This window comes from Sorex fumeus, unplaced genomic scaffold, assembly GCF_029834395.1.
Source record: "Sorex fumeus unplaced genomic scaffold, SorFum_2.1 ptg000007l, whole genome shotgun sequence".
Lineage (NCBI taxonomy): Eukaryota > Metazoa > Chordata > Mammalia > Eulipotyphla > Soricidae > Sorex > Sorex fumeus.
Window position 1 is genome coordinate 1,968,608 of NW_026606064.1, and position 12,218 is coordinate 1,980,825.

At 38.5% G+C, this 12,218-nt stretch overlaps 1 protein-coding gene across 1 annotated transcript; it reads left to right on the forward strand.

Moving 5' to 3' along the window:
- Positions 1–866: 866 nt before the first annotated feature.
- On the forward strand, positions 867–11,440 carry LOC130045927 (glycine N-phenylacetyltransferase-like). The gene is made up of 6 exons (XM_056138812.1): positions 867–900; positions 6,455–6,563; positions 7,304–7,411; positions 7,993–8,119; positions 8,913–9,084; positions 10,586–11,440. Exons 2-6 carry the CDS (start codon positions 6,486–6,488, stop codon positions 10,995–10,997), a joined length of 897 nt encoding a protein of 298 aa, XP_055994787.1. The 5' UTR covers positions 867–900; positions 6,455–6,485; the 3' UTR covers positions 10,998–11,440.
- The last annotated feature ends 778 nt before the right edge of the window (positions 11,441–12,218 follow it).

Sequence of the window (12,218 nt, forward strand, 5' to 3'; positions counted from 1 at the left end):
TTGTCATACTAGTCTCTTCTCTATCCCAACTGCCCTCTCCTCCTCTCCACACCCCACACATCGCCCACACCCCTCTTCTCCCCCTTCCCCCCACACACACACATACACTCTCTTGTGGCAAATTTCCAACCATTGACTAGTCTACATGGAATTAATATTACATTATTGCACATATAGGAATTCAACAACACTATGATTCCATGTATTCTTGTGCTGTTGTTCAATTATTTCTGTAAGGGTATAACTATAGTATACAGTTATTTGAATTCATTATGTTCTGCTTGGGCATGATTCTCTTTGTCTGCTTGAAATTCACTGGGGTTATTCCAGAGGGACAATACTAAACACTTTTAGTCCTTCCAAACGATTGATTTTTTTTTTTAATTTATGAGGAAGAGAAAATCAACTCTGAACAACCATTGGTTCTTGCTTTTGCTGTGAATGTTGGTGAAAGGCTAGGGCAGGAAAGAGAGACTTCTGGGAGACAATTGCCTAATTGCCTGACCCCTAGTTCTTTGCCAGCTGGTTTTATAACTCCGAGTTGATGAGTAATAGCAAGTACGTTAGGACCAAAATACAATTTTCTAGATAAAGCAGTGGGACTTATAAATACTTATATATACTTATATATCAGAAATTCATGCAGTTTGATGCTCAAATTCTTTTAAGTAGTTTGACTCAGCAATTTTTAGAAATAACAGGTCAGAGTACACTTTTTCTCCCTTTTGTTTTCGTTTTGTGTGTCAAACTAGACTTTGCTCAGGGCTTCCTCTTGGCTCTTTGCTTAGTAATCACTCCTGGCCAAGTTTGAGGGATCATATGCAGCACCCGTGATCAAATCCAAGTTTGCTGTGTACAAGTTAAGTGTCTGACCCACTGTGCTTTCTCTTCAGTCCCAAGGTAAACTCTTTAAGATCACTCTACCCAGGTGCTCTATTTCATTTTCCTGTTCCCTCTTGAACACACATTTCTTCTTTCTCTCCCCTCACATCATTCTAAATATTGTTCAATAAAAACTATCTTACTTTACTAAAAGTCAGTAAAAGTTAGTATTTAATGATATCAAATTATTGTATTAAATTATTATGCACAGTAATCACGGTCCTCCCATTGTTCATCAATTTGCTCGAGCGGGCCCAGTAACGTCTCCATTGGAGACTTTGTTGTTATTGTGTTTGGCATATCGAATACATCACGGGTAACTTGCCAGGCTCTGCTGTGTGGGCGGGATACTCTCCGTAGCTTGCCGGGCTCTCCGAGAGGGGCGGAGGAATCGAACTCGGGTCAGCCATATTGTCTGCGTGCAAGGCAAACGCCCTACCGCTGTGCTATCGCTCCAGCGCCAAATTATTATGCAATACTGTTAAATTATTAAATGGCTCAAAGGTTTAAGATATACAGCATTGTCTAGCAAAATCTATAGCTATTACATTAATTTCTCCTCCCAAAGTAGTCTCCATCTTTCATTCTAAAATTGATCTCTTTTGCAATCTAAACTACCCACCTGTCTCACTCCCTTCCTTTCTCACAACCACTATTTTGTATAGTTCCGTGAGTTTTGTTCTGTGTGTTATGAGTATAGTTTCTTCATTGTTCACCTGTGAGTAAAATCTAACATCATCTGTCTCTGAATGACTTATTTCACTAAGCCTTATAGCCTCTAGTTTCAACCATGCAGCTATAAGTGCAGGATTTCATCTTTTTCTCTCAGTAGAAGAGAATCTGGATAAAATTGCAAATACACAAATAATACATTTTTTATCCAGTAATTTTTTATTCAGTCATCTGTCAATAAACATTTAGGTTGTTTCCAGCTCTTGACTATTGTGATAAAGTTGTGCTGAATGTGGGGATGGGTATTCAGCTTCAAATTAGTGCTTTGTTTTTCTTCAGGGAAATGCTCAGAAATGGCATCATTCAATTATATGGAATTTAACTTTTAATTTTTTAAAGAACCCTAATACTGTTTTCATTAAAGTCTTCACCCGTTTACTTTCTCACAAGTATATCAGTTTCCTTCTTTCCAAGACCTCACCAACATTTGTTTCTTGTCTTTTCCCATAATAGCCATAGTAACAAGTCTCACAATGTTACTGGACCCGCTGGAGCAAATCTATGAACAATGGGACTGACAGTGACAGCTATGCTCACAGGAGTGAACTTTCTCACTGTTGTTTGGATTTGTGTTTCCCTAACAAGTGATGAACATCTTCCATATGCTTGTTGGTCACCTTCTTTGAAGAGTTGTCTTTTCAGATCCTCTCTCGACTTAAAGAGAAATGATTGTAGGGGCAGAGAGATAATACAACAGTTAAAGCACTTGCTGTGCCTGCCTCCAATTACTTGACTGGAGTTCTATATATGGTCCCTGAGCACCACTAGAATTGATCCCTGAACTCAATTGGGTTAATTTTTGTAGCCCTCCTTCCAACCAAAAAATTTCAGTCTAGTTTAGGTGGCATAGCTTAATAGTGTTAACACTGGGTGGGGGGGAGGGGGGCTGTTGTTTAATATACTTTTGTTTTGTTTATATTTGGTTTGGTTTGGTTTGGTTTGGTTTGGTTTGGCTTAGGGATCACAACCAGTTGTTCTTAGAGCTCAGAACTCAGGGATCACTCTTGGTGATGCTTACGACACCATATGTGCTGCTGGATATGAAACCCAGGTCAGCTACATGCAACAGCTAGAGCCTTACCCACTATACTATCTATCTGGCCACAATTTATGATTTTCATATACAAAGTTATTGCACCTCCACCCATTTTAAATAAACATGTTTCTTTTTTTTCTGTTCTATGAGTTCAATGACATTTTGGATGTTAGTCTCTTGTATGATTTTCACATGTGATATGAAAATACCTTCTTCCATTCAGTGGATTTTTATTTTAGAATTTCTTTCTTTGTACAGTAGCTATTAAGTTTGGTGTAGCATTTGTCTATTTTTGCTTTTGTTCCCCTGCCTTTGGAATAGAATCCCAACTGCATCTCTAAGGCCAATGTTAAGGAGCATGTCACCAATTTGGGGATATAAGTTTTGTGTTTCTGTGTCTTAAATTCAAGTCTTTAATCCATTTTAAGTGAACACTTACTGTATAGTGTTGGATAATGCTTTATTTCCATTCTTGAGCATTTAGTTGCCCAGATTTCCAGTTTCATCAAACAGGAATACTTTTCTTTAAAACATTGCATGCTCTTGGTTATTTGTCATGAATTTGTTTCACAGATATATGTAGGTTTATTTCTGGGCTCTCAATTATGATACTTTGGTCAGTGTATTTATTTTTAATTTTATACTATGCAAATTTGATTACTATCACTTTGTATCTATCTTGAAGTTGGAAAATAGTTCAGTTACTGTTATTTTTTTCCATGACTATTTTAGCTACTTGGGGTATATTTGTAGTTACAAATAAACTCTTCTTTTTAAATGCTACAACCATTAAAATTGCTAAATCTTCCAATTCTTCAGCATAGAATTTCTTTCCATTTTTTTTTCTTTTTGTTATTATTGAAACACCATGTGGTACAATTGTAGACTTACAATTTTTGGGGCTTGGGTTTCAGTTATACAACAATTGGATACTCATCCCTCCACAAGTGCCCATTCTCCAACTCCAGTGCTCCCAGTATCCCTTCCACCCCCCTTCCACCCATCCTACACCATCCCTGTGGCACAACATTCCCTTTAGTTTTCTCTCTCCTTTTGGGTGCTGTGGTTTGCAAAAGAGGCATTGAGTGGCAATCATGTTCGGTCTATAGTCTACTTTCAGCATGCATCTCCCATCCTGAGAGGATCCTCCCAACACCCTTTATTTGGTGCTCCCTTCTCTATCTGAGCTGCCTTTTCCCCTAGCGTGTGCAGCTGGCCTCCAAGCCACGTAGTGAAACTCCTTTTACTTATCTTGGATATTCTTGGGTGTAGTCTCCTATTTTGTTACTTTATATTCCCCAGATGAGTGCAATCTTTCTATGTCTGTCCCTCTCTTTCTGACTCATTGCACTTACCATGATTCTTTCCATGTAGTACCACTTGTATGTAAATTTCATGACTTCATCTTTTCTAACAGCTGCATAGTACTTCATTGTGTAGATGTACCAAAGTTTCTTTAACCAGTCATCTGTTCTCGGGAACTCGGGTTTTTTCCAGATTTTGGCTACTGTGAATAGTGCAGCAATGAACACAGAAGTGCAAATGTCATTTTGACTGTACTTATTTTGCCTCTCTGGGATATATTCTCAGGAGTTGTATCATTTCTTTACATCTTCTATTTATTTCAGCAAGCTATTATAGTTTTAAGAGCAAATGTATTTTAATTATTGGTTATATTTATTCTTAGGAAATTAATTCCCTTTGATGAGATTATAAATGACATTACTTTTAGGCTTTCTCTGTTAGTTTATTTTTGTGTATATATACAAATGTAGCAGATTTTTATGTAACAAATTTTATCTTCCATTTAGTTCATTTACAATATTTGTTATAATGCTGGAGCGATAGCACAGCAGAAGGGCATTTGCCTAGCACATGGCCGGCCAGGCGAGCCGTGTTCGATTCCTCCGCCCCTCTCGGAGAGTCCGGCAAACTACGGAGAGTATCTCGCCTGCACGGCAAAGCCTGGCAAGCTCCCCGTGATGTATTGGATATGCCAAACACAGTAAAATGTCTCACAATGGAGACGTTACTGGGCCTGCTCAAGCAAATTGATGAACAACGGGAGGACAGTGCTAAGTGCTACTTTTAAAAGTCATAAATAGATGTTGAATATTCTCTAAATTTTTTATATCTCCCTTTATTTTATGTGATGTCTCACTAATTATTTTGCATATGTTGAAATGTTCTTGACTCCTTGGAATAATTCCCAATTCATAATGCTGTATGATTCTTTTAATGTGCTGTTGCATTAAGTTTGCTAGTTTTGCATCTGTGTTTATCAGATATATGAAAGGTATATCGATTAATGCATATCACTATCACTACCACCCTGTTGTTCATCAATTTGCTCGAGCGGGAGCCAGTAACGTCTCCATTCATCCCTGTCTCGTGCTAGTCTAGCCCGATGGCATATTGGGGGCTCTTTCAGGGTCAGGAGAAAGAGGACCATCATTGTTACTGTTTTTGGCATATCGAGTATGTCACTGGTAGCTTGCTAGGCTCTGCTGTGCAGGCGGAATACTCTCGGTAGCTTGCCGGGCTCTCCGAGAGGGATGGAGACCTTTGGGGCAGCCTCTATTCACCTTTACAGGTGTTGCCAGTCAGGCATATATGAGGGCAGGATACTCTTGGTAGCCTGCTGGGTTCTCTGAGAGTGAGAACTAGACAATAAGAGGTTGCACACCACATTTGCAGCCACGTGCTTCTGGGAGCTTGGTTTTATAGTCTCTGGATCTTAGCCGTTGATGGTTACATGGAAGTTGGTGGGTGTAACTGTCTAGCTACTGGAAGATGGGGGGATCTGGGTGGAGGAGGCCCAATCCCAAACCAAGCAGGCTTGGAGATCTCAGCCCCGAGTCCCACACACCTGGGTTCCTCTGCTGGTTCCTTCATGCATGAGGCTCGTCCTAGCATGTGGAGAGCGGTCTCAGCATGGCTATGGCTTGGTCCCAGAGGTCTTCAGCTGCCAGGGCTCTGCTCAGGGTGGACAGGAAAACTCAACCCACCAGTCTCCAAGGGGCCCCTGTGAGGACAGCCAGGCGCGGGGTCAGGAGACTCCTGCATATAATTTTATAAAAATGCATATACTTTTCTTTATGTTTGATGTTACTGTCCAGTTTTGGAATTAGACTGTTAGATTCATAAATTTTTTTTGAAGTTTTCCTTCTTTACAATATTTTAAAGAGTTTAGTAATAGGGATTGAATTTTTTTTGTTTGTTTGGTAAGATTTGGTAATAAAGTCATCTAAATTTGACTTCTACTATGAGGTAAATTTTTAGTTCCCATTCCATATTCTTTTTTGGAGGGCAGGCTTAAGTTTTTTTTTTCACCTAATAGTAATAAATAGTATATTTAATTTTTTAGTTTTTTTAAATTTTATTGAATCACCGTGAGAACAGTTACAAAGTTTTCAGGTTTAAGTCTCGATCATACAATGATCAAACATCTTTCCCTTCACCAGTGCACATGTTCCACCACCGAGAACCCCCCATTCCACCCTTCCCTGCCTGTGTGGCAGATGATTTCCTCTTTACTCTCTCTTTACTTTGATTACATTCAATTTCCCATTCCATTTTCTTTACTCTTGATATGTCTATTGAGATTTTAAAATTCTTCCTGATCATCTTGGTATGTTACGTATTTCCAACAAGTTGCTCATTTTTAAGTTGTGTAATTTGTTGCCAGATTGATGTTTAAAGTGTTCAGAGTTTCTATGATCCTTTATATTTATAAAGTATGTTATACTTTGCCTCTTTCATTTCTGGTCTATTCATTTGAATGTTCTTTGTGTTTTGTTTTAGAGTCTCTATCCAGATTTAAGTACCTGCCGAAATGTTTCACTTACAAGGCCCACAAATGCTGCAGATGCTAGAGAAATATTTGATAAAGAGCCTACCAGAATCCTTAAAGGTGAGAGGATAATTCTTAGGAGAAATAAAACACCATTAACTGCAGTTCTCGGAAAACTTCTGAAAGAAGTAGGAAAGTGAGCATTCCTTGAGTGCCAGACATGGATTATTAATCTTGCACCTCATACAGTTCACATAACTCTCTGCAAGATGGTTTTATTATTTTTTCCCAAAATTTGAAGGCTTAATCTATCCTAAATTGGCCAAGGTCACTCCATTAGTGAATAGCAATGACATTATTTTAATTCCCTATGATCTTTGCTGTGTGTTGACTAAAAAAGCATTCCCTTATGCCCTACCAGTGATTATATTATATAACACTGGAAGTTTTGCCAGAACTGAAAATTGACTGAGACTAACATTAATGTTTAATTTACTCTTCCTAACTACAACTACAAGCACATGATAAAAATTCGACCATTTTTCTTTGAAATGAAGAATAAGATTAAGAATAGTCAAAATAAAAAATGTTCTATTTCATTGAACTCCAAAGAATTAAGTTTCATTTGGGGTGAGACAGAAATCTTATAAAGAGTTGTAATAATCTTGCATCATAGAGTTTTTTTGTTTTTGTAATAACATGTGTTGCAAAAAGGAGTAGAATATTACCGTGAGCTAGGTGCCTTATTAGTTACAGACCTGAGTTCATAAAAGCAAACCTTTTCCTGATCAAATAACAAGACACACCTTTTGGTTCCTTTCTCTTAAACTCTCCTTCTTACCTTTTGGGGGATTCTTCAGGTTTATGGAACTGTATTTCACATGAATCAAGGAAACCCATTCAATCTAAAAGCTCTTGTGGACAAGTGGCCTGATTTTAACACAGTGGTTATCAGCCCTCAGAAACAGGTAAGATGCCAAACATAGGATGAATGACTTCTATTTTAGTACATGCAGGCCATGTACTTGGCAAAGTGGCAGACTGGGAACACAGAAGGTAATTATTGTGAGGGCAAACTGACCTTAAAAATCTCTGGCATCTTGGAGCCGGAGCAATAGCACAGTGGGTAGGGCATTTTCCTTGCACGCGACCGACCTGTGTTCGATCCCCAGCATCCCATATGGTCCCCCAAGCACCACCAGGAGTAATTCCTGAGTGCAGAGCCAGGAGTAACTCCTGAGCATCGCTGGGTGTGACCCAAAAAGAAAAAAAAAATCTGTGGCACCTCAAAGAAATCACAGGTCAGTAAGTAAATTACAAGTGTGTAATGCTGTGAAAATATACCCCAAAAATGTACCTTCCCAAATTTTCCTAACCCATAAATTGAATCTGATTAAATCTTGTCTCATGATGTAAAATGCTCAGGAATAAGGACAGTACATGAGGAAAAGCATCAATGTTTAAGTTTATAAAAATAACAAAATAGTCACAAGGATTCTAATCACTTATATAACCAACATGCTTTATTCTTTATTTCCCCATCGAAAAGGAGATGATAGATGATTTTGATCACTACACCAATACTTACCAGATCTATTCTAAGGATCCAGAGCACTGCCAAAAAATCCTTGAAACACCAGATGTCATCAATTGGAAACAACATTTGCAGATCCAGAGTAAGTAAGACATCTAGGACATGTGCTGGCCACTAGAACAGCTCCTGGCTACACCTTCAAGGTAGTTTTTTATCCTAACCCCATCCCTCTCCAAACTTTAGCTTCCTCTACCAAACTCCAGACACAACTTAATGTTCATCCTTTGTATCAACTGCCATCATCTCTTCAGTGAATTTGAATTTAAACACTGAGCCTAGAATTTGATAGAAAGAGATGTGAGTAATGCCATTTATCATCAGAATATTCATGATAGAGCTTGTTTACAGAGTGAGGATTCCTTAGGAACTTGTGTGTGGGAGTAGAGTAGTGTTTCTCTATCTGGTCTCGTAGTCCCAGAATAATAATGAAAATTAGTTTGCTAAAGAACATCTTTAAGACAGCTACTGTGATTATGAGTGTGACCTCTGAGTCAGACTCCTGTGGTCACGTCCTTGCATTATCAGTTTCTTGATTTGTTCTCTTATAAATGACAAGAGAATTCTCTTGATCTCAATTTTCTCACAAACCAAAAAGAGAACTACAGAAGTGCCTAAAGTACAAAATGTCTACACGTGCAAGATTGGCTACTAATTTTTAAATACCACATTTCTGTTGATTTCCAGTAATTCAGTGAAAATTTCTACCGCATATTTTGCATAAGAAAAAAAGATGTTCAAGGAATGATATGGCCCTGGTCATACGATTATTAGTGACATTGGAAGCAAGATTGCTTGAATGTAATCCTTGCATGTTTTGTCAGGAACATTCCTGTAGCATGTAATAACCAATTGCTTCTCTCATTTAACCTCTCTAGGTACACAATCCAGCCTGAATGAGGTGATGCAGAATCTTGCAAGAACAAAATTGGTTAAGATCAAGCATACACAATGCTTTCTCTATATGTTTCCCGAAACTGCAGGGAAACTGCTACCTTCCCTGTTGGAAGCAAAGAATTTACCTCTTAAGTCTGGCAGACCCAAGCCAATGTGAGTTTGTAGTAAGATTCTCTTCATTCACTCTTTATTTCCTTCAATCAATTTCTAGAGAGATGTTTTTAATAGATAATATTGATCATGTCAGTTCTCATGTTCTAATACCATTGATTTTTCTTGATTCACTTTGAGTATAATACAAACTATAAATTAAATATGTCCCTTCACTGAGTTCCAGTCACTCGTGAACAAAACTGAACAACAATGGGAGTAATTTACCTGTAGAAACCAAATCCCAGAGTGCCCTGGTAATATTCCCAGAAAAAAAAAATGATTCATTCACATTATATCTCACACTATATCTAAAAAGTACCTCCTAGTCCATAATATCATTTGGGATTTTGCCTTCCTTTGAACATATAGGACAGGAGATATTATTCCTATTTCCTTGCCAATATAAAGACTCAGATGATGAAATACTTGTTCAAGTCATGTGGGTAATTAAAAGCGTAACTGAAGCTTCCATTTCCACTGTGTGGAATCTTTCCTGGTTACCTCCTGAACCTCTGACTTCTGTAACTGAGAGGTCACACATAATCCAAACAATTGTGCCCTCTAAACTTCAGCTTTCCCACGTAACCTAGGGCTCTCTGACTTCTCCAGACATTCCAAGATTCAGTGATTCTAAGTTCTGACTTTATGGGACTGAAGCAATAGCACAGCGAGTAGGGTGTTTGATTTGCTCGTGCCTGACCCAGGTTTGATTCCCAGCATCCCATATGGTCCCCCAAGCACTGCCAGGCGTAATTTCTGAGTGTAAAGTCAGAAGTAACCCCTGTGGATCGCTGAGTGTGATCCAAAAAGAAAAAGGAAAAAAAAAGAAGTCCTGACTTTACAATTTGCTCACCTGTGCTTTTGGCCTTTCATCATGTGCTTTTGTATAAATTTTTTTGTTTGTGTAAAATGGGGTGACATCAATTTCCTCATGTTAACCCAAGTTGCAAGTAATGTCTAGAACAATACTTAATTCTAATGGAATTCTTATGTTTTTTATATCACATATCATTCTTCTTATTTTTTTATACAACATATCATTTTAGATACCTATCAAGCTTTTAAAGACATGTCTGTCTTTAATCAGAGATTCTATGAAAGTCACAGTTGTAAAGAAGAAGTGGAGACAGAGACATTATATTGCTTGCTCAAGATGAATCAACTGGACTAGAGAAATAGTACAGCAGGGAGAATACTTGCTTTCCATGTGGCCAAATAGAGTTAAATCCCCGTCACCCCATGTGGTACCCTGCGGTCCACGAGGAGTGATCCCTGAGCAAAGATTCAGTAATCCCTGAGCAGTGTTTAAAATGGCGTGGCCCCCAAACAAAAAAATGACACCACTAGTCAGATTGTGAATCCAGACAGTCTGACTACAGGACCTGTATCTTTACCCGTGCCTTTATTTGTATTATCTGATTAGGCAATATTTAGAAAATTAATATATTATCACATAGTATATATGATATAATAGGTGATTCTTTTTTCTTGTTCTCAACAGTAATGAAGAGATGTTTAAGTGCTCGTCCCTGGATGTTACCCACGCTGCCTTGGTGAATAAGTTCTGGTATTTTGGAGGCAATGAAAGGAGTCAGCGATTCATTGAACGCTGTATCCAAAAATTCCCCACAATCTGCCTATTGGGGCCAGAGGGGACCCCTGCATCCTGGTCCCTGATGGACCAGACCGGAGAGATACGAATGGGAGGCACTGTGCCTGAGTACCGAGCCCAGGGTCTCATTTCTCACACCTTATATGAGTTCATTCAGATTCTGAACAACCTTGGCTTCCCTTTATATAACCACACAGCAAAAGACAACAAAATCATACAGAAAATGAGTAGCAATCTTCACCACATCCCCATGCCCTGTGACTGGAACCAGTGGAATTGTGTGCCGCTCGAAGATCCCTGATCAATAGACAGTATTGGGTGGGTTGGTCGTGAGGCAAAAGGAAAGATGGGTAGGTAGAGATAAATGTAAACTTTAGTGAAGCAGCATGTACTGTTTGGGCTTCAGGAGAGCAGTTGAATGAACCGCAGAGTCCACTCAATGGAATCCTCCAAGGTACCTGCTCACAAAGCACTCATGGTCCTCCCCTTGGCGCCAGAAACATTGACAAGGCTCAGACTTCCTGTGGTAGACTCTGGTCTCATTCAATTTCTTACAATTTGGGATTTTTTGCATGCCTCCCTAACGGTTCTCCCAGAATTCCTATTTGACATATAAATCATTGCCAATAGATGTATTTTGCTAGATTTTTCAAGATGTGATTTTTTTAATGGGAATCATAATTTTCCTTATATCTTTATATTACCCTCCTACCTCAATATTTATAAATGTATAATTAATTTAAAAATAAAATTGTAATATATTTAAAGTGTGCAGTGTGCTTATATAGAAATATATCATATATAATCATTGAGTATATGCATTACAAATGGGTTTCAACAATTAATGCATCAAGTTTTTTTCTATAGCTCTTTTTGATGAGAACACAATGCTACTCTCAGAAAATTTCATTAGTACAAAATGATACTGTTGATTGTAGTCACCTTTCTATATATTAGAATCTTAGGACCCATTTGTCTTAAAAGTTGGAGTAAAAATCTTTTACCAAACTCTTCCTATTTCTTTTATACCCCACCCCATGCAACTGCAATTCTACTCTCTGCTTTGAGTTCAAGGTTTTTTTGGAAAAGTGTGTGTGTGTGTGTGTGTGTGTGTGTGTGTGTGTGTGTGAGAGAGAGAGAGAGAGAGAGAGAGAGAGAGAGAGAGAGAGAGAGAGAGAGAGATCCCATACCTCATATGTCACGGTGTTTTCATTTCTTTTCTTTTTCTTTTTTTTGGGGGGGTCACACTTGGCGATGCACAGGGGTAATACTCCTGTCTCTGCACTCAGGAATTACTCCTGGCGGTGCTTGGGGACCATATGGAATGCTGAGAATCGAACCCTAGTCAGCTGCGTGCAAGGCAAACACCCTACCTGCTGTGCTATCACTCCAACCCTTCATTTCACTTTAGCATAATGCCCTCAAGGTTTATTTATGCCATCACAAACAGCAGGATGCCTTAATATGACTGAATACTATTCCAGTTTTTATACATAACATAATACAAATATTATTGTTTACA

Coding starts and splice junctions, on each gene's coding strand:
- LOC130045927 (XM_056138812.1), top strand. CDS start 6,486: ATGTTTCACTTACAAGGCCCACAAATGCTGCAGATGCTAGAGAAATAT. Junction 7,412..7,992: donor TTATCAGCCCTCAGAAACAG/GTAAGATGCCAA, acceptor CCCATCGAAAAG/GAGATGATAGATGATTTTGA. Junction 8,120..8,912: donor ACAACATTTGCAGATCCAGA/GTAAGTAAGACA, acceptor TAACCTCTCTAG/GTACACAATCCAGCCTGAAT.